Source organism: Scheffersomyces stipitis, chromosome 3, assembly GCF_000209165.1.
Source record: "Scheffersomyces stipitis CBS 6054 chromosome 3, complete sequence".
In the NCBI taxonomy this organism is placed as follows: Eukaryota; Fungi; Ascomycota; class Pichiomycetes; order Serinales; family Debaryomycetaceae; genus Scheffersomyces; species Scheffersomyces stipitis.
In genome coordinates this window covers 422104-443854 of record NC_009043.1, presented here as the reverse complement: position 1 = coordinate 443854, position 21751 = coordinate 422104, and the positions used below count along the sequence as shown (strand labels likewise).

The 21751-nt window shown below is 41.5% G+C and overlaps 10 protein-coding genes across 10 annotated transcripts; 3 read left to right on the top strand and 7 right to left on the bottom strand. All coding sequences in view use genetic code 12, as the record gives it.

Annotated features, from left to right (window-relative positions):
• Positions 1-130: 130 nt before the first annotated feature.
• On the bottom strand, positions 131-3709 carry KAP95 (karyopherin-beta). The gene has a single exon (XM_001383326.1). The coding sequence runs from the start codon at positions 3201-3203 to the stop codon at positions 591-593; it is 2613 nt and encodes an 870-aa protein (XP_001383363.2). The 5' UTR covers positions 3204-3709; the 3' UTR covers positions 131-590.
• A 1013-nt stretch (positions 3710-4722) lies between these two features.
• Positions 4723-6695, bottom strand: PICST_65385 (predicted protein). Its single transcript, XM_001383325.1, has one exon. It carries the CDS (start codon positions 6637-6639, stop codon positions 4831-4833), a length of 1809 nt encoding a protein of 602 aa, XP_001383362.2. The 5' UTR covers positions 6640-6695; the 3' UTR covers positions 4723-4830.
• A 1602-nt stretch (positions 6696-8297) lies between these two features.
• PICST_44269 (YjeF-related protein) lies at positions 8298-9041 on the top strand (the record flags this gene model as incomplete). The annotated part of the gene is made up of 1 exon (XM_001383678.1): positions 8298-9041. The coding sequence occupies one exon, from the start codon at positions 8298-8300 to the stop codon at positions 9039-9041; it is 744 nt and encodes a 247-aa protein (XP_001383715.1).
• A 114-nt stretch (positions 9042-9155) lies between these two features.
• Positions 9156-10754, bottom strand: PICST_30582 (predicted protein; the record flags this gene model as incomplete). The annotated part of the gene is made up of 1 exon (XM_001383324.1): positions 9156-10754. The coding sequence occupies one exon, from the start codon at positions 10752-10754 to the stop codon at positions 9156-9158; it is 1599 nt and encodes a 532-aa protein (XP_001383361.2).
• A 1027-nt stretch (positions 10755-11781) lies between these two features.
• Positions 11782-12630, top strand: PICST_35437 (predicted protein; the record flags this gene model as incomplete). Its single annotated transcript, XM_001383677.1, has 1 exon — positions 11782-12630. The coding sequence occupies one exon, from the start codon at positions 11782-11784 to the stop codon at positions 12628-12630; it is 849 nt and encodes a 282-aa protein (XP_001383714.2).
• An 81-nt stretch (positions 12631-12711) lies between these two features.
• PICST_71233 (predicted protein) lies at positions 12712-13836 on the bottom strand. Its single transcript, XM_001383323.1, has one exon. It carries the CDS (start codon positions 13812-13814, stop codon positions 12780-12782), a length of 1035 nt encoding a protein of 344 aa, XP_001383360.2. The 5' UTR covers positions 13815-13836; the 3' UTR covers positions 12712-12779.
• A 372-nt stretch (positions 13837-14208) lies between these two features.
• Positions 14209-15348, bottom strand: GAL7 (galactose-1-phosphate uridyl transferase; the record flags this gene model as incomplete). Its single annotated transcript, XM_001383322.1, has 1 exon — positions 14209-15348. One exon carries the CDS (start codon positions 15346-15348, stop codon positions 14209-14211), a length of 1140 nt encoding a protein of 379 aa, XP_001383359.2.
• A 646-nt stretch (positions 15349-15994) lies between these two features.
• Positions 15995-16993, top strand: GAL102 (putative dtdp-glucose 4,6-dehydratase; the record flags this gene model as incomplete). The annotated part of the gene is made up of 1 exon (XM_001383676.1): positions 15995-16993. The coding sequence occupies one exon, from the start codon at positions 15995-15997 to the stop codon at positions 16991-16993; it is 999 nt and encodes a 332-aa protein (XP_001383713.2).
• A 223-nt stretch (positions 16994-17216) lies between these two features.
• On the bottom strand, positions 17217-17795 carry PICST_56865 (Golgi vesicle docking; the record flags this gene model as incomplete). The annotated part of the gene is made up of 2 exons (XM_001383321.1): positions 17217-17372; positions 17448-17795. The coding sequence occupies 2 exons, from the start codon at positions 17793-17795 to the stop codon at positions 17217-17219; spliced, it is 504 nt and encodes a 167-aa protein (XP_001383358.2).
• Positions 17796-18760: 965 nt separating this feature from the next.
• On the bottom strand, positions 18761-21384 carry GAL10 (UDP glucose-4-epimerase). The gene has a single exon (XM_001383320.1). It carries the CDS (start codon positions 20934-20936, stop codon positions 18870-18872), a length of 2067 nt encoding a protein of 688 aa, XP_001383357.2. The 5' UTR covers positions 20937-21384; the 3' UTR covers positions 18761-18869.
• Positions 21385-21751: the final 367 nt, after the last annotated feature.

The window sequence follows — 21751 nt, the reverse complement described above, 5'->3', positions numbered from 1 at the left end:
AATTTTTATAAGATAGTGGATGCAAAAAAAGGTCGCAGAATATCCCAAATAGGATTACTTATTATTCAACTATCAATTATTTCTAATTCGAAGTTACCACCATGACAGAAAACTACAACCTATTGAATTTGCTTGAATACGTATATTAATTGCAATATTAGAATTAGTGGCTATATGAGGAGGCATTAGAGGACATGAGAGACGTGATAAATAACAAATCCAATAACGATGGATTGAATCCATGGTTAGAGAGTTTTGTGAAGTAAACGTATATAGAGTATGTATAAGAGATGACGAGGGAAAGCAAAACTAAACGAAAATCAAACGAAGTAGACAAATAGAATTTATAACAGATGAATAAGAGATATGAGAGGAACTAGAGATGACGAGAAATGACGAGCTGGCAAGAGACCATCAAATATGAGATTAGAGATGAGAGAACAGAGAAATGATGAGACATGAAAGTATGAGAGATGAGAGATGAGAGATGAGAGATGAGAGATGATGAAGATTGTGATAAATAATGAGGGCCAAAGATGGCTGCATGAACTTGAAGCGAAGATGTCAACCAGTAGGCTTCAACTGTCAACTTAAAAGCCTGCCAACTGTCTCTTTTGTTGATCTCTGGCCCATCTAGCAGCGTCCTTGGTCTTTTCTTCAAAGACTGGGTTGGATCTGGTTTTCTTGATGAACTCCGTGACCCATTCTTGTTGGTATGCTTGCTTGAAATCACCGTTAGGATACATAGCAGCAAGGTCTCCCAACAATCCGGTTGCTAATCTGGCAATAGAATCAGTAGAAGACATGTTGATGTCCATAGCGACTCCCTCAATGAACTGGAAGATAGCTCCAAAGTAAGGATAAATTACTTGAGGTTGCTCGGCCATACCACCAACAACACCAACGTAGCAGTCCAATACTGATTCTTTCACATTCAAAGCGTAGTCAATCGATTCCATAGAAGAGTCGTCAACTTTCACTTGTGATGCCTGGCTACAAATACCCATGACAAACTCAAGATACAACTGGAAAGAATCACCAATGGAAGTTGCGATATCACCAAAACATGAAATGATGGCTGGCCTCAATTCGCGCTTCACTTCACCGTCGTTCAAGATGATTAAGAAGATGTTCATCAACTTTTCCAAGTATGGTAGGATTTGCAAACCCAAAGATTGTGACAAATCAGCTACAAGACCAATTGCAGTAGAACAAGTAGGCGATTCCGTATTTTCTAAAGCCTTGACTAGGTATGGGAAGAACACATCCATATACTTGATAAAACCCTGACCAATGGCACCGGCAACAGAAGAGATGGCAATGAAGATATCTTCTTCAATCAAAGAGTTTGGAGCTTGGGCTTCCAACAACTTCAAAAACAAAGTAACCAAACTGTCGGCGTCAGCGGCAATATCGGAGCCAATTCTTCTGATAATGTTAGTCAACAATGACAAAATATTGATCTGCAATTCCTCCAAATTACCCTTGTCCTCACTGTTGGCCACCTGCGACTGCAACTGGATCGTCTTGTCCAATCTGGACAATACTTCTGTTGCAATGCCTTGAACAACAGGCATCGTGTCAATGGCGCTATAAGTCACGAACGTAGAAAGGGCCTCATAAGAAGAAGCTCTTGAACTGAAGTCGTTATCTTCCTTGTTAGACAACTCAAGTAAAATGCCGATGATAGTAGGATAGTAATTGGACATCACGCTGGATTCGTTGTACGGAGCATCAGCACACAATTGTTCCAACAAGTTCATCAAGGTCCAACAACAGTTGGTAGACACCATTGGATGGTCTTTCAAACCTATTACCAAAGCTTCTAGTAAGTTCTGCAACTTGGAGAGTTCAATCGCGTCTACAATCAAGTCGGCTATTCTACCCAAACACCAGGCTACAGTTTCCTTTACTTGCAATGACTCGTCTCCAATCAAAGCAAGAATTGGAGGCAAGGCTTGGTCGATGATGCTCTTCAACTGGTCGTGATCTGGCCCATCCAAGATAGAGCCAAAAGCCATAACAGCAGCTTCTTTAGCTCTCCAATCTTGGCTACTGATATTGGCACCAACAAATTGAAGAGTTGGTTCCACAATGTAGTTTCCAATATTCTGTGAGAACAACTGCAAACAAGCACCAGCGGCCATGGCTACAGACCAGTCGTCATCTTCAGGGTCTTCGTTCTGCCTTGTAAGCAAAGTCAACAAAGTAGGCAAGACATCTTGGATAGCAACCAATGCAAAGTTATAAGTGATCAAATCAGCTGAATCAGGCACCTCAACAGCATCCAAGCCCAATTCTTGTCTCTGAAGAGAAATTTCCAACTCTTCTTCACAGACTGTGGACCAGAATTCTACAGCCATACAAGCAACTTTTTCATCCGAGCTTTGCATGCCTGAGACAGTCAAGCCATACAATGCCTTTTCCATATAGAGTGACATGTGCCTGTAGTAGAGGGACATGATCTTAGCGAGACAACCAAAGGCACTGGCTTGAAGATCACTATCATCAGCTTGAGTGGCTTCACAAACTACTTGCATGATGTAGTTTCTTTCCCCCTCCTTTTCAAAGTTGAATTTGATGAACTCCAACGAGTTGACCAAAGCATTCAACGCAGTCAATCTGACGACATTCGAAGGCTCACTGCTCTGACATCCTTGTACGATAGCAATCAAGATGCCACTGGCCTGAGATATGATAGCTGGATTGTTTGGATCGGCACTTTCACAGATATAGCCAATAGCCAAGAGAGATGCTTTTTTGACATGTTCTGGGTTTTCAGGTTTGGTGTTTTCCATAATGATCGTAATCAACTCGGGCCATTCGTTACGGGGCAACTCGATATCTGCAATGGCTGCTACCAACTGGGCAGCCGAGCTGGCGACTCTATCATCAGCAGTCTTGAGAGTTTCCAAAGCAACAGTTTTTACGGATGACTTGGTCTGGAAGTCCAATTCGATCCAACGAGCGTGAAAGCTTAACTTTGTTTTGTGGTCTTTGGCGGTCAACAGGTTTTTCAACGCGATTCCTGCCAACATTCTGGGCTCTGTTTTGGCCTCAGTGTTGGACATGGCGTTGATCAACAATGTAACGTATTCGCCGAAGTGGTGGTTTGCAGCTTGGTTCAACTGCAATTCAGCTTCAGTTCTCTTGTTGGGGTCGCGGTCCAACAACGCGGTTTCTAACACTTTGATGATATCCATAGTGAAATATGTATAATGATATTGTACGTGAAAGAAGGAAAGTAGTTGAAGTTAGGGCAAATTAATAAAAGTAAGGTTAACTTTATGAAATTTACTTAAATGAAGTTGCAAAGATGAAGTTGACTATGAGTTGAAGATTAAGGAGTTGATATGAAGTTGAAGAATGTAATCTTTTGTGATAATGATACTCAATAGTGTGAAATGGTAGACGACAATATTTATACCAATAGGCTCAATTCAAGAACAAAATCAATTCAATATTAGTAGTTAAATCAAATAAAAGAAGCTATCGTGGCCTACAAAGAATCAATAAGACCAATCAATAGGTGTACAAAACGACAATGAATAGATTGATTCTAAATCAAGTTCGATCACACAACAGTTCTTGAAAGTCCCAGCCAAATATGTATGAAGAGACGAAGCAGACTAAGACACGACGCGGTTCTGTTCTGTGACAGTGCCGTATAGTATGTCTAGCGAGATAAACCACAAGTTTGAACAACGATAGTAGAACTAGAAGAAGAAGAGTATGTTTGTCTTCACAAGCTGAGGATTTGTATTTGGTGTTTTTTTTCTGTTGTCGTGGATTTTTGCTGAACTTTCTTGAAGAGAATTTTTCTGTGCGCAGATGGAATTAGCGAGAACAAGGAATGGACGTGAAGAGACTGGGCAGGTGATACGACCAGAGATACGAGAAAAGAATTAGTGAGCAGAATAAGATAGAAAGAAGATTTAAAGAAATTGTAGATTCTCTCCTTCAATCAATTAGGACAATAAATGGGTCGACGAGCGAATTGGCCAATCTCTAATTACAGAGTTGGCTACCTCGTCGTTGTAGCTTACCTGACGTCATTATGCTAGTGAAGATTTTCTCCTAGGGAGACGCCTTCCCCAGTCGTAGTGAGGTATCTCGCTTTTCTCGCTAATCGTCACCGGATCAATTCCAAATTTCACACTGAAGTCGCGCTCCTCACAGCCTTGCCGCATCACGCATTTGGGATAACACAACTCCCAGCGGACTCCACTGTTGCGAAGGCTTTCAACACAGCCTTATTAGAGGCCATAGAGGTGACGGGATCTTGACGCATTTTGCACACAATAATGATATCTGATTGAGTCACGAAAGATAGCTGGGATTCTGTTGTATGCCCAGAATTACTGAGAAGTCCCATATATACTACTACTTCTGCCCCAGCTATTCTCCACTACTCGAGCCTGCTTCTATCCTCTACACAGAAACTATAACAATTCCATGATTATGGTGCCGTCCACTCTAAAGGGTGTACTTTACGGTCCATTCTACTGCTACACTTCACTATTCTTCATCATATTTTGCTATTCTACTTTTGAACATGCAACAAATTCTATTACAAAACTTCAAATACACTTTCTCTTCTCTTCTAGTTGAACCATAATATACTCTTCTAGGAACAACACTAATCACTATAATATCATGTGCTCCTATGTCTCACACTACTAGTTTTGAACTACATCTATGTCACCACGGTACTCTCTCTATAGCATTCTCTAGTAATTCTCTTAACCCATCTTATACTACATACTCTACTGCTCTCTTATCTTTCCATGTAATGGTACTATTTAAATCAATCGATACACTGTCTTCTCCTCAAGATTGACTCACTATCGAGTGCAAATCTGTAATCGTCTCGTCCTTGTTAAGCGTAGAGTTATGCGCAATCTCCCTATGGGCCTCTTCCTCGGTGGGTAAACCCTCAAACTTCGTCACATTTTCACCTTCTTCACGGTCTGCAACGTCCTCTTGGATTTGCAGGATCGACTGCTGCTTCCGCAACCTTTCCTGCTCCAATCTCTTCATCAACGTCTTTTCTTTGGCCTTCAAGTCGGCGGCCTTCTGTTCCAACAAAGCAGCTCTGTGAGCCAACTCTTTAGCACTAGCCATCTCCATCTCCTCAAGTTTCTGCTGCCTTTCTAAGATCCGTTCGTGCCTGATTACATAAGGAACAGTTTCCGATATTTGACGTAACTGACTACGTTGTGGGCCAATAGACTTCCTCTTGAAAGAGTTGTTTGTTCTGGATGACTGAGGACTGTCAGGTGGTCTGGCAGAGAGATCCATCGAAACTGTCGATGTGGAAGAGGTGAAAGATGCTGTGTCCTTGAACCTTGGAGTATCGATGATTTCTTCTCCATCTTCATCGAGCAACATAGACTTGCTCTTACGGATAGAAGATGTGGTGGAAGTCGTGTCCCCATTTACGCTATTGTTCAATGCAGAGATATTGGTGAGTTGGGCCAAATTCGAAAGCGATGGGATGGTATTGCTGTTGGCAGAAAACTGGTTATGATGTTCAGGAATAGATTCTACCGTGTCATGGAACTCATTTTCGTCTTCGTCAGTTTCAAATGTCTTGGATCCAGTGACCTTGGTCAAACGCTCAGTTCTGTACGTCTCATACAAGAAATCGTGTGTCAAGTCCTTCAAGTCTTGCAAATGAGAGCCTAATAAGACCGATTTCAACACCGAGAAATCACTGATCTTGGGATCGCTGATATCCACCAAACCCCATGGATACTGTCTGGCTTTAGTCCGTCTGACTTCCCCAGTTTTGGGATCTTTGATCTCATACTCAGTCTCAGCCGATATTATGGCAAATGGCTGTAAACCAGCGAGAAACTTACACTCCTGTATCAACTCGTAGTCTTCGTCTTCGTCGTACTCGTTCAAGTAGTTATCGAACTGAAACACGGGAACGTTGAACTTCTCGATGTCGATCCGGATCTGTTCCTTGAAGTGGTCCAATTCCTTGGCTGTGAACGAGTCTGCTCTGGCAATTACCGGCAAGATGTTGACGTACTTCGACAAGCGCTTCATGCACTGGATATCAATTTCACGCAAGCCATGCCCAGTAGGAGTAATAAAGTACAACAAGGCGTGAACTCTGGTGTCGATAAAACGGGGGTTTCTTCTGATTCTCGTTTCCTCGGCCAAAACCAAGTCAAACTGTTGCTTCAAGTAGTTTTCAATTTCAACAAAACACAACTCGTTGTTCAAGTTGTCACCGAAGCCCGGCGTGTCGATGATGTTCAACAACAATTTCATGTTGTCATCGTCAACCATCTCAACTTTGGTTTCAGTCAAGGCAATGCCCGGCTCTTCATGGATGGTCTCAGGATTGAACTCGTCTCTCGTCAAAATAGACGTGTTTGGAAGTGCGACAGCTTTGGCCGAAGTGAAAGCCAACGTCTTGGTGTCGGTGGTGGCCTTGCCGTTTTTCTCGTAACGATGAGATACGACTTTCTTGTTCAACAACGAGTTGATAAAGGTCGTTTTCCCCGTGCCCAGCTCGCCTACCACCATGAAGGTGAACTTGATTCCTTTTTTGGCGTCTTTTCTGTAGTTGATCATGGGCGAGTTGGCTACCATAGAGGGAGACTCGTAGTACAGCAGATTCATAGCGTTATATGTTGTTGATGTGGAACGAGGTGGTTGAGAACACGAAGCAAAAAAAAAATAGTTGAAAACGGAATCAGTAAAGAAAAATGAAAATTCAGTTTAAAGTCAATACTCAAATCCAATTTCAATATTCAGAATCCAAAATTCAAAATATGGCAAGACGAATTCACAACAGTAAACAAAAGGTCTCACAAGCGAAAAGAGAAAATTTAGTGAGAGAAAATGGATTTTGGTGAGAACTACCAATACGACACTGACACAGTTAGCGTGTATATCTGTATTTCTCTTCTCTCTATGGACTGGTGGGCAAAGCGACAGTAGTATAGATCACTGTAGAGATACAATTGAGTGGTATTTATATGACTATTCGCCTTTCTGAGGATTCAGTATCTTCTTCACGTCCGTGGTGGTACTTTAATTTATTCGCTCTGGGATTCTGGTACTGAAATTTTTTGATTGTCTCAGTCGCAACGCGCAATTTCGCAACCGTGTTTAATTCCAATTGCCCGTAATAGTGACACACCGTAGTCCTCTCTCAATTGAAATAGCTTAAGCTCTAACAGCTGGACTTCGACACTGATATGAACACCTGCCAACGCTTCCACAAGACACCATGTTCTTTGCTGTTGTGATATTTCTGTTATTGGCCCAAGGAGGAACTCTGCAGGACGGCCTGGCGAGGCGGCTGACATAAGCCATCACCGCAACTTGAGTCTGAAGATGAGATTCGGGCACTGGCTGGGCGGATAGGGGCTGCAGACTGGGGCGGCCAGGTGTGTTGATATCTGCATTGTGATGGCTACCAAAGGCGACTGAGGGCAAAGTTATGGTTGTTAGGCAGAGGCAGAGGCTGTTGGCCCGGTTCGGTGAGAGAATGTACCCTGCGTTTATGACAGGTGTCAGATGAGAATAATGAGAGTGTACAGTTAGCGGTACAGGGACACGCGGTGAGGATTCAAGATAGCGAGAATAGCGAGAATAGCGAGAATAGCGAACGAGACATGCAGTAGTACCGAGAGGACTTGCTTATTATAGCGCGTAAACCGTGGTCCAGTATACAGTTACTGAGAATTGCGAACAGGAGGTCTGCTTAAAATAGCGAGAGATAGCGAGAGCTAATGCGCATTAGTGAGATCCTCTCCAAGTGACATTCTGCTGCTCACATAAATCTAGCATTGCTCAAAGCACATGTCTCTTATCAAACAATGGACCTAGTACATTATCGGTTCGCAGATCCTTTATGGTGATCTGATCTCATCCCCCTGAAATCGAGCAGATGAGACGCTAATCTTGCTACTTTTTCTTTGGCTGGTAGTTCACTACCTCTTCCCCGGATTTCGGATCGCACCACTTATTTTTTCAGGTAGATTCTCATCAACCAGAATCCACTCCATTCCACTCCCCTTAGTCATTGGAAAGGAATCCATCATACAATCATTTGATAGCTGCATCTCTTTGAGGTGAAGTTGATCCATTGCGTCGAAAAAGATCATCCCAGCACCATTGAGAATTTTTACTCTCGCACCGAATTAATATATCCTATCAAGATCAATCTTTTCAGTAAACATTATTTCAAAAGGGAAGTTTTACTTATAATAGTGCCCTGCGTCGCCTTACTTCTATCCATTTCATTGCAAATATCTCATTTGTATTCCAGAATGCTTCGTTCCTCTTTTAAAACTCTTTCAGCCAAAGCTGCAGCTCAACTCGACCAGGAATTGATGTCGACTGGAGCCTTTTCTATCGATCAACTCATGGAATTGGCAGGACTTTCAGTAGCCCAAGCCATATATAAACAATATCCACCTCCCACAGCTTCAAAGGTATCGCGTGTATTGGTTCTTGTTGGTCCGGGAAACAACGGAGGCGATGGCTTGGTGGCTGCTCGCCATTTAAAGCTCTGGGGAGGATACGACCCCGTCTTGTACTATCCAAAAAGGACAAAAAATCCTCTTTATGCTAATTTGGTAACTCAATTGCAAGACTTAGATGTAGGAGAAGTCGAGACTTTGGATGAAGTCAAACAATTGGCTTTGGAAGAATCAACGGGCCTAATCATAGACTCGTTGTTTGGATTCTCGTTCAAGCCTCCCGTAAGAGAACCCTTCAAAGACTTAATATCCTTTCTTTCAGAAAATCACGGAAAGATATCTCCCATAGTTTCTGTAGATATTCCATCAGGTTGGGACGTAGACGAAGGTCCAATAGATCTTGATATCAAGGCTACAATGTTGGTGAGTCTCACAGCTCCAAAACCATGTGCTAAGAAGTTTGTGTCCTATGGTTCTGACAAGATTCACTATCTTGGTGGACGGTTCATTAACGGAAAGATCGCTGCCAAATACGACATCCAAGACTTGATTGCAAAATACAAGGATAATGACTTAATAGTGAAGCTATAAGTTGAAGAAGCAATAGCTAACGTTTAATAAATATATTAATATAATGATACAGATAGTTTTGACACAGGTACTACCACACATGACGTAATTATAATCATATACATGCTATGAATACTACCACCTCATGCCCTGGGCATTTCTTCTGAAACGGTTATCCCTTTCTATTTCGGGCACTTGGGGAAGATTCTTACTAGAAGAGGAAGGAGCTCTGCCCTGTCGTTTAACAGCTCCACCCCCCTGTTCTTTCTTCATCTGCTTCATCTTGAGTAAGAATGACAGGACATGGTTCTTGATCATTTCTTCTTTCTCTCCTTCTCTGGAAGTTGGGTATACTGGAAGACTGGGTAAAGCTGAGTTCCTAGTCTTGCCTTCTGATATTTTCCTGGGTTTCTGGAATGATGTTCCTGACACTCCTTTGGGAGTAACAACTTGCTTAGAAGAAACCACTGGTGGTATCGGGTTCTTTGATGTTGGATATGGAACAGAGTACATTGAGACGGTTCTTGGTTTAGAGGATGGGGTCATTTCTGTAGACTTTTGTGTGCTAGTAGAGTATGCCGATTGTACTCTCTTCTTTTTGGGCACTGCAGTAGAAGGAAATCTGGAAAGTTTGTATTGCTTTGGACCATCCAAACTGTAATTGAATGGGTTTTGCCTCACATACGCTGCCAATCCATGTTTTGCTTCCGTAAAAGAAGATTCTCCACTCTTCAGAGATATAAAGCTACTACTGCATTCTTTTGAATTGTTCTGAACTCGACGGTCCATTCCTTTCCTTGACTTCTGCATCGGCAATGGCAATGGCAAGGGTTTATTCTTGTGAGGCATTGGTGTTGCAGCTATCTTGATTGGTTCCAATAGTTTCTTGGTGTTCGAAGGAGTGATCATTTTCTCTCTAGGTTCTTCTTCGACAGCATTGTTGGAGAATAGACTGTCAGGAAGGTCATCCATCCAGTAGTAATCGTCCACAGGTATATTCTGTCCAGTGGTGGCCAATGACACTTCTGAGTTTGTAGCAGACGAGTATTCATGAACCACATACATAATACTTCTGGCAATCAAGCTGGGAGAATCGGAATGTTCACTCAAGTCCGAAGAAGTATCCGTTCTAGAAGAATGAGAAAGCTCAGAGAACAAACTTTCGTCATCGTCTGTGATAACATTCTTTGCTTTAAAGGGAGAAGATATTTTCATGCTGTAAGTTGTTTTGTGATCAGAGTAGATCAGACTAGATTCTGAAGAAACATCTTCACTATCTTGCGAAGAAGGCAACGGGGGCAATGGATGTAATGGAGGTAACGACTCATGATATTTATCTATGGAAGAAGTTGGATGTGTGTACATAGAAATAACCCTATATTCAGAGAGCAGAGAGTTGGCAGAAGAAGATCCACTCTCATTGTCAGCTTCTGAAATTGGTGGTGATGGAAGTTCTTTGGAGAATGCAGATGGAAATGATCCAGAAGACGATGTAGAAGGAACGGGCATACTTACAGCTCTTCTTGCAGGAATTTCTCTTCTGTTACGGACAAATCTTTGGATCTTTCCAGTTTTGGGGTTGAAAATAGGAATTCTCTTAGGCAAGTCGTCTATTTCATAGTTTCCGGGTTTAAAAGACGACACAGCATGGGAAAAGTCGAAGTCCCCAGCTGCTGGTATATTATTGGGCTCGTCAAGAGGGCTCAACAACTGTTTTGTATCGGACTTCTTCATTATGACTTCTATGAATTGTGTCAAAATAGAATGGTTATGCAGAGGAAATCGAAGTAACTTTGGTGAAAAGCTGGTTTATTGCGGTCTATAGTAATTAATCGTCAAATTACAAATTACAATGTGTTGTACGAGCTGAGTTGGAATGTTGCTTTCTATATATAATGCCGCCAATAGATTCCATGGAAGGATCTTGCCTTCCACTGCAAGCGAAAGTTTCAAAAATATTGTGGCGATGGCTGGCTTTCGCATCCATTATTTTGAGGCTGGCTGCAATTTCCCTATTTGGATCATTTTTTGTACCAGCACAAGAGAGTCACAATAGAGTACGGAAGCATCTAAAAATAAAAAGGACAGTCTTAGATAACGAAATGCAGAGAATGTTTTTGGTCATCCCCATATTGACCTGAAAAACGTAAGGGAAGGTGGGCTCATTGTGTTTTTCGATTTTGAATAGCGATCACCGAGTGGTTTTCAGTGAGATAGTAGTGGGAAATTCTGGATCTCGGATAAGAACAACAAGTTTAAATGACAGAAAGGATAAACAAGATAACTTTCAGGGAGATATTCAGCAATTTTAGTTCAAACATTTACGAATGATAATTATATGTGGATTATTGCCACAATTATAGTCCCTTTAACTGGTAGAGTTGCTGGTGATTTCACCACTGAATCTGAGAGACTGTATGGAGGAATGCTAAATATAATGGTACAGAATTAGATTAAACTTACACGATTCTTTGTGATTGGCGAATGGATTAAGAAGTGCAATTCGAATTTAACTCACCTTCCAGTACAACAATAAACAATCGTAATTGTTCCGAAAGGGTTCTGTGATTACCAGAAGAAGCAGTTTTGTGAAATTGAAAAATCAATTGATTTCAGGCATTGGCTCTGGATCAAAGCTGTGAGAGACAGTAGTCATATCATTTGGATTGTGATTCTGTCCAGAAATTGCACACATTCCTAGTGAATGAATTGACATTCAATTCTCATACTCGTAGAAAGAGAGCTTCTTCAATGATTGATAATGGCTGATTCAGATATAATTGAGATCAAGGCAAAGCTCTGGAACGGCCATATCAACCTCCGTGTTGTTTTGGCCTACAAAGACCAGAAAGTCGAGTACTTGTGTACTATTTATCGAAATTCGTACATAACGCTAAAGTTGCCAGCTATTGTAGAGTACTTTCTGGCATTTGTACAGGGACTTCTGTCAAAACAGCTTTGGTTTGAATACGAAGGAGTACCCATAAAATGGAATCTTCCCGTAGGGTTGCTTTATGACTATTTGCATCTTCCTTCACTTCTCGGTAACTTTGAGTCTAGCAGCTCTTGGACAGTCTACTTGAGATACGACGATTATCCAAGTGATTACATCATCCCCTTTATCTATAAGAAAGACGATGGAACTGTTGATTTCGACAGGTCATTGAAGGAAGTGATAGTCAACCAACTTAAACAGTCCTGTTTCGTACTTAATGGCAATTCTAAACCTATCATGAGCCTCAGCGAAGCCAACTCCATCCAGCTATGGGTGTCCATTGTGGATCACAACTTGCTGGCATACACCTCTATAAACAAGAAAATTGTACCAAAAGATAAGGCACAGAAGATCCCGGTAAGAATATTCATTCCTGGAACTACAACCATAGTCCAGGCACCTATCTATCCGTATGGAGAGGAAGAGCCAACTTCTATGAGAGATGTGTTACTGCTACATCTACCACATCTTTTTGCTGAAAGAGAAGCAATCGCTTTACCTTACATACATGGGATAGATACCCAGTCGTTGCTTGATGAGCCTTTGTTAAAAACTTGGGAGATCTTCAAGCATTTAGACAATTTCCTCTATGTTGTGGTCATCCCAAGAGTGTAACATACATCCAACTGTACCGATCGTCCTAATTACTATTGTTTTACTACAATGCATGATGATATTACTATGGTTCTATTTTCTAAAAGTTCATTCTAATAGTTCTAGTTTACAATAATTCTAATTTCCTTAGCTCTAATTTACAATTACCGTTATCCTCTGAACACAGCCTGCAACCAGTTACGGTACATCTTCAACTGTTTCTTTCTATTCACCAACAATCTTCTGTCGGTGGCAATTCTCTCTTCGGTGAAAGGACCGTCTATGCAAAATATCTGTCTCAACTCCTCTTCCGTAAAGAAATACACTCTAGTACCATCTCCTCTAATATAGAAGTTATCGTCCAAGAGTCTTCCCTTCTTGAATCTGACTTGGGCCAAGTCGTATCTGCCATAGTCTCTGAAGAGAATCTCTCCACCGGGCTTCAAAATCTTGGCCAAGTTGGAGACAGCCTGCTTCCATTGGTCAGGTGAAAGCGCCAGAAACACAAAAACCATAATGACTATGTCCACCGAGTTTTCTTCTACATCTTCAGGAAGCTGTCCTTCAGGATTAGCCAAATCCCAAACTGACGAGAATGCTACACCCTTCTCATGGTTAGGAGCAAACTGTTCATTAGAGCGAACCAAATCTACGGCCACTTTCGAATAGTCACAGCCCACAATCTTCAAGTTTTCGTTCTTGTTCTGACTCAATACTGGAAAAAATGTATTTCCAGCACCGCATCCGATTTCCAAAATTGTACATTTTTCCTGGTAGTCTTCAGCCGTAACCTGATACAAAGATGGGAACTCGATTTGAAGCCACTTTCTGTCTTTGAAAAAGTTCTCTCTGTTATGTCTGTAGAAAATGTCCCAATACTTGGCTGGGTTGGAATTGTAGAGCTTCTTGTCAAAGTCCTTTACAGGATGATCGTACTGTTTAGCTATCATAGACTTGGCCTCTTCGATCTGTTCTTCACCCCATTCCACATGGTCCCATGCATTATGGTTGAAAACATCCTCGTCACTTTTCAAGTATCTTTGTCCGAAGGTGAAGGGAGAATCCTTGCCTATTCTAGACTCTAAAGGTGGTTTGGATTCTTTTTCTGGAGCCTCAGCCTGGATTTGCAGCTTCAGGTCTTCGATTTTCAACTCAGAGAAGGCCAAATTTTCACTGTCTGACTCCACAGGTGTTACTACTGTCATTTCTACCCGCTTAGTAAGTTTTTCGAGGTTACTGTTAGAATCGATGTCAGAAAATGCAATATATCATTAGAGATTTCTTTTTTGATATATAAAAAATCGACTAGCTGCAGGATGGTTCCAAAATTTTTCAGCTACTCCAAAGCAATGCAAAATCCTGAAAACGTAGGCAGATACTCTTTTTTGGCTACGTGAAAGCTTCTGATGGTTCATATTAGTCAATTTGCGTATATAAGTCTATAGTGTGGCCTGAGAATGGTTCCGCAACGTCAAAGGTTAGAAATGGCCCGATAGCGGCTATTAGCAGTAAGTAATCATCTGATAATGCAATATCTATGATTGTAAACCAGTGTCTATATATTTTTGACTTGGATGTACATTTTAATGTTTCCTGTGCTTAGTTACGGCTGAAGTGAAAATCCCCGCTCAATTCCTGGAGACGTGCAGCAGCCTGTTCACTGGTCAAATCTCTCTGGGGTTCACCCAACATCTCAAAGCCAACACAGAACTTCTTGACAGTAGCTGATCTCAACAAGGGAGGGTAGAAATGCATGTGGAACCAGGAAGCATCCTTCTCGTGTTCAGAACATTGCAATGGGGCTTGGTGGATACCCATAGAGTAGGGAAAAGAGGTATTAAACAAGTTGTCGTACTTTGTAGTCAAGACCTTAAGCACTTCGGCAAGGTCTTGTTTGTGCTTCTCAGTAAAATCTTGCGTGGATCTGAGGTGTTCTTTAGCTATCAACAAAGTTTCAAATGGCCAGAGAGCCCAGTATGGAACGACCACGATAAAGGAGTCATTTTCCACTACTATCCTTTCCTTCTCTTGTAACTCGAGCTTTACGTAATCACCCAACATATGAGTAAGGTTCTCCTGGTGGTACTTTTGCATGTTCTGTAATTCGTTGTCGACTTCCGTAGGTACCACGTCCAAACACCAGGCCTGGCCGTGTGGATGTGGGTTGGAGCAGCCCATAGCAAAGCCTTTGTTCTCGAAGATCTGTAAATATTTGTAGGGAGCATTTCCTGAAAGAGCTTCACGTTGCAAACTGTTGTACAACAGTGTCCAAGCTTCGACCACATTGGTGATCTCTGGTATCGACATCACTGGTAAAGTGAGACTATGGTTGGGGCTGAAGCAAATAACAAAACACTTCCCTTTGACACCTTGGGTCTTCAACAACTTTCCCTTCAAAGAATCCTTGGACTCTTCTTCCACGTAGTTTGGTTGGTCCAACTTCACAGCTGGATAGTCGTTAGGGAAAACAAATGTGGCTTCGAATTTAGGATTGACGTCTCCAGTGGCTCTGACATTTCCAGGACATAAGTAGCACTTGGGATCGTAGTTGGGCAACGCAACCTTCTTAATCTCTTCTCGAGCACCTTGCCATGGTCTCTTAGCTCTATGTGGTGAGCATAAGACATATGTGTTGCTCAACGGATTGAAGCGACGATGGGAGTGGTTTGTAAAATCGAATTCGTTCGTCATCTGTTGGTAAGTTGGAGTGGATGTTAGTGGATTCAAAAGATGTTGCATTCCATTCATGACTGGCCGGGAGTTCGGAGACTGATTTGCAGGGATTTATATACTGTAGAACAAGCTTCTAGAAAGAAAATGTCTGATTTTACTTGATAATGGAGTAAAGCTGAATTTTTGTATGATTTGGTCCTTAAGTCAAATTTTCACTGTAACGTTGCAATTTTAATGAAGTCTGGGATGTATACAGCCCTTTTTGTCTGCGGGCGACCATAAAAAATGTCGGAGCCAAATAATAATCGGCAAACTTGCAAATGTCAGACAACCTCATGACGTAGCCATGTGGTTTGTCCGACGTCAATAGAGGGCTTCCATTGGCTCGATTCCAGCAACAATCTTCGGAAAATCTCAATCAAAGCGTCATGAATCTGCGTGGGCGTCTACTTAGTGCATTGTTTGCTTTTTCTTACGTGAAAGCGTGGGGGCAGCACTGGTAAGTAGGAAATTAGAAAACTGTAACGTTACACTTTTTACTTATCACCTCATCATCTCACAAGCTTCTCTCATTTCAAATAATCCTTCAAATATACATATGGAATAGATTAACAGATAGGAAGCCTGCAGTGAAATTTAGTCATAGTTCTCTTTCTTCTTATATATCATTATTGTCAAAATATACATTTGTTAGACCACTAGAAGCAACAACATGACTCGCTTCTATGACAAGTATGTTCTAGTTACTGGAGGAGCTGGATTCATAGGTTCCAATTTTCTCGAGTACTTTGTACGAAAATACCCCAACTATCACTTTACATGCATAGACAAGCTTAACTATGCGAGCCAATGTTCTACTGCTTCTCTTTCAGTACTAAAAGGATATCCCAACTTCACTTTTATCAAGCTCGATTTGTCTGAGAGTTTTTCCGAGTTGCGGCAATTGTTAGTAGAAGATTTTCCGATCAACCAAATAACGGATATCGTGAATTTTGCAGCTGAGTCAAGCGTCGACAAGTCGTTTTCCGACCCACTCTACTTCACCAGAAATAACATCCTTGTCACCCAGAACTTATTAGAATGTATGCGTTTGCTTAAGCAACAAAATCTGCAGATACTGGTAAGACTATTGCATATCTCAACCGACGAAGTCTATGGCGACTCGGACATTTTGAATGATGAACAAGGAAGACTTCTTCCAACAAATCCTTACGCCGCCACCAAAGCTTCCATTGATCTTATAATACACTCATATCAGTGCTCTTACGATCTACTGGTGACAATAATACGGCCAAATAATATCTATGGACCTCACCAATATCCTGACAAAATTGTGCCAGTGACAATCGAAAGATTGACTAAAGGAATAAAAATCCCTATTCATGGGATCGGTTCTAACAAGAGAAGATATTTGCATGTTCAGGACTTCCTTGATGCCCTTGAGTTGATTTGGCAGAATGATGAGTCCATCAACGAGATCTACAATGTTGGAAGCGACGAAGAAATCAGCAACTTGTCGTTGGTGAAACTCATTTGTCATCTCTATGATAGAAAATTGACAAAAGAACAGATCAATGATAAAGTTCAGTTTATCCCCGACCGGAATTACAACGACATGAAGTACTCCACTACGTGTGGCAAGATCAAACTGCTTGGTTGGAAACCCAGAATCAAGTTGGTGGATGGACTCAGTTCTTTGTTAGTAGAGTAGCAACTGGATTTTAGAACAAGTTATGAGGAATCTACAATTTAATTAGGAAATCTATTAGATTACTAGAATATCAATATGCGTATTTATAGACTATTTCTACCAGGCTATTTGAAATATACCTAATAGCTAAATACTACTAGAGTGCTATAATTGTATAACAGGATTGAGACGTGGCACCTTCTATAATTGACAAATATCCACATATTAGAAAAGCGCCTACGTATCATGTTACAAATTCCTTAACCTTTGTGTCAAAGAGGAAACTTTTTATGGGCATATCCAATGAGTAGAACGGATCCTTCATCACATAGTCGGAGTAAACTATATACAACTGTTTGAATACTTCGTTAGCAGAGTCATACAGTTTTTTAAGTTCACCCTTACTAATTGTAATGACTGAATCACCACTCTTTCTCTCTTCTTCACTAGGAATTGTCTGTAGATTATGTACCACTGGATTGGGAGATGTGATGATAATGAATTTGATTCCTGTAAGCGTTTGGAAGACATACAAGTTGAAGAGATCAGTTTCTATACTCTGAAGACCAGATTTATTGTTGTTGGCATCTTGTGATCTTCCAGAGACTAGCAACGCAGAATTGGCATTTGCTGTGCTTTCTTGGTGAGATTCCATCCCGTCTATATTGATTGAAAGTTTAGAGGCAATAGCATGAACACCATGTAAAGTTCCGGCCAATACTAAGTAGTCATTTGCTGTAAGTTTGGTGAGGCCCGGGTTCACGTCATTCTGGTAGATGAGCCCTCCAGCCTTGTTGAGGATATAAATGGAATATACTTTCATTCTGATGAAGTGTGTTTTATGATTGCTTTAAGTCGAGGATCACTAAAGAAGGGAGTTTGCAGATATGAGAAATTCAAAGATGAATAGTTTTCTGAGATTAGTGGAGATCTTCGTAATGTAAACTGGAAAGATTCATAAATTGTGACAAATATTGTGTATTCCGATTTGCACGAAATATATGAATTGGAGATTAGAATTTTAAGTTGTAAGTGAGCAGGAAACTGTAGTTATCAAGACCAAGTTGAGCCTATCAATTTAAGTGTGTCCGTTCCAAATAATAGAATGGTGTGCTCACTATAATGCCAATGATATTCGAAAGGATACTTTCAAACAAGAAAGCGTAGTTCAAATCAGAAAATAAGTTTACAATATCGAGATTTGATATTCAAAAAAAAAGCTTCCCCACCAGGAGTCGAACCTGGAATCTTCTGGTTCCAACCGGAAGTGGTTACGTAATCGTAGCCAGACGCCTTGACCATTGGGCCATGAGGAACGAAGCTTATCACGTTAATGTGGCAATTTTAATGTGAACACTTAAAATCACGTGCGATTTATCACGTTTTAGGTATATTAGCAGATTTCGCCTTCAAAAACGCCTTCTTCAGAGGTTTTCATCCTTTGGGTTTCCTCTTGGTTGGCCCATGCTACATTGGGTGATAATGGCCTTTATCTCTAGTTTATAGCTGTTTATATGGGTTAGTATGTTCAATGTATGCCACTACGGTAAAAAAAACTTAATAAATCTTAGGAAGATAGGGGTTCCAAGTAATATCAGCCAGTTCTTTTAGCCTTATGGTTTCCTCCAAACTTTTGTTATGAGTTAGAAGAAGGTTTATAAACTGTGTGGTAATTAAGTTTGATTTTAGTGCATGTCAATTTGTCAAAAAATAAAATAAGTTGCAGATTTCGCACCCATTCCTGGAACCTCTACAACCTCTACAGCCCCCACTACAACTATTCTTCTTATGAAAGTCTATTTTATTCCTACTCAGCGTAATATTGACCGGTTATGAAAGTCAATCTTCATCAAAATCTATTTTTTTTTCCTACCTAGTGTAAAGTTTTTTATCTGACTCATTGCTTCTTAGAGAAGGAGTACTTCGTGAGAGAACCATAAGTTTCACCCTTCTTCAAGATGACTTGTGGAGCCCATTTCTCAAAAGAGATGGAATCAACGAATCTGGCTGGCTCGATACAGAAACCACTTCTCTTGACGAAGCCCTTGGTGTTAACACCGTCACCAGTATAGAACTGGAAAGATGGCTCAGTAGAAGAGAAGAGGAACTCGGTGTTGGCTCTTGGGTGGGTAGCCTTGAAAATAGGCTTTAACTGCGACTTTCTGGTATCGATACCACAGCCATCTTCGTCGACAATGAAACAGTAGTCGAAGAAAGCGTCTTGGTCCAAGTGAACTGGCACGTTGGCAGTAGCATGTGGATACTTGATGAGGTTACCAGTTGGCAACAACGTCTTATCATCGACTTCCATGTACTTGTCGTAAAACAAGGTGACATCAGTGTCATCGGTCGTAGGTTCACCGGAGAGGTTGAAGTACGAGTGGTTGGTCAAGTTGACGATTGTGGCATCCACTTTATCGTTGATCAACTTGGCTTCGTACTCATGACTGACGGCAGTAGGTTCAATCGTGTAGGTGATGATGGTCTGTAAGTCACCTGGGAAGCCATTGTGACCGTCTTCGTCAATGAGAGCAAACTTGACTGTGAACACATCTTCCTTCTTGCTGATAACAGGACCCAACCAGTTCCTCTTGTCGAAACCAACAAGACCTCCGTGTAAGGTGTTGTTGTTCTCGTTCTTTGGCGTCTTGTAGGTCTGACCGTTCAACTTAAACTCACCGTTGGCGATTCTGTTGGCTACACGGCCAACATTTGTACCAAAGAATGGGTTGGTTGGAAGCTTGTAGTCGTCGCCATTGTCGTAGGCACAAACCAAGTGTTCACCTTGGAAGCTGAGGTCTTGGATAAGAGCACCTCTGTTAGCCAATGCAATGGTAACGTCTCCAGTAGTGAAGGTGTGTAATCTGTTGGCATGCCCTTCAGTTTCGAACAACTTCCATTCGTAGCCTTCGATCTTGAAGCCAGTTGGGTTTCCGGTGGTCCATTTCCACAAGTCCTTACAGGCGTCTTCAATGGTCAACTCGGCCTTCCATTCCAATTCCTTGTTGGCTCTAGTAGGATTGGCAGTCAAATCGAGCACATCACCAGCTCTTCTACCCACAACCTCGTAAGGTAAGTCTCTGCCTACAGCCTTGCTGAATGCGTGGTAGACGTCGAAGACAGTAGAACCCTTACCAGTGCCTAAGTTCCATTCGCGGAAAGATCCTTCATTAGTCTTGTTCAAGAAACTCAAGGCAGCGAGGTGACCCTTGGCCAAGTCTACGACATGGATATAGTCCCTGATAGGAGTTCCATCATGAGAAGCGTAGTCAGAACCGAATACAGACAACTTCTCACGTCTGCCAATAGCAACCTGTGCTAGGTAAGGCAATAAATTGTTGGGGATACCTAAAGGATCTTCGCCGATTAAACCAGAAGGATGAGCGCCAATAGGGTTGAAGTATCTCAACACAGCAACCTTCCACTCCAGAGAAGAAGAAGAGTGGACATCTCTCAAGATGTTCTCAATGACTAACTTGGTTCTTCCGTAAGGGTTAGTAGGGTCAGTTGGACAATGTTCTGGAATTGGAATCATAGAATTGTCTCCGAACCTGGTAACGTCTCCGTAGACAGTGGCTGAACTGGAGAAAACGATCGACTTGACGTTATTCTTGTTCATTACCTGCAACAAGCTGATAGTACCGTTAACGTTGTTGTCGTAGTATTCCAAAGGAATCTCAGTAGATTCTCCAACAGCCTTCAAGGCAGCAAAGTGGATAACACCGGTAATTTTGTGCTTTTGGAACACTTCGTTCAATTTTTCGCCGTCTCTAATGTCGACCTGGTAGAATGGTACAGGCTGCTTAACGATGTACTCGATTCTTGCAATAGCATCATAGGAAGAGTTAACAAGAGAGTCGACTACAACAACCTTGTAGCCGTTGTTTACCAATTCGATCACGGTGTGCGATCCAATGTAACCAGCACCACCAGTGATGAGGATGTAATCTTGCGGAGCAGACATGGGAGTGAAATTTTTCAGTTCTGAATCAGGTTTCAATAGACGCTAATCTGATAGAAAAAGCTTTTCAAGGAAGAACTTGTTCTGAAAGCTGACGATGAATAGAAAGAATAACAAGGTGAAAACTTTTCGTTTCGTGTGTGTTTTGGGATAAATGTGTTGGAATATATTGAAGATTCTCCAACTCGGACTGCAAGAAGGTCGAAGAGCAAGAACCTCTGACTATGGCCGCGAACACTGTAACGTTACACTTTTTTTCAACCGCCTGGGGTATACCCGTGCATACGACTCTGTGGGGTGTGCCTATTGTCAGGCAATTTGGCCGTTAAACATTTTTGTCTGTTTGCTGTTTAAGCGTGTTATCTCAAAAGAAGAGACCTCAAACAGTTAAAACGCTAGTATTGTCGCTGTTGGGGTGCCAAAAGCTGTCCAAGATTACTAGGTGACTGCTTCAAAGGAGTGTTTTGTTCGTTTAATCAGAAATCTAGTGAATAGGAGCTTTACTCTAAGTTGATGGATAAAGTATATAGGATTCCGCCTGTGAATTGCATTAGCTGTGACAGGTGGTTCCACGACCAGAGTATGCCAATTGTTGGGGGATAATCGGAGAAACTGACCTTTCCAAGTTTCTCCGATATGCAGACACCGATTTTTATAGTTGATGGTAAATTAGTGTCTGAAAGATATTCGATGAGGTCTGCATTTTTATGCAACGTTGCATATTTTATCTCCGACCCCGAATTAGTGCCAATACCTCGAACCTTGAGGTTTTTCATATAAAGACTCGAGTTTGGTTTGGAATTATTCGACAATTTTCT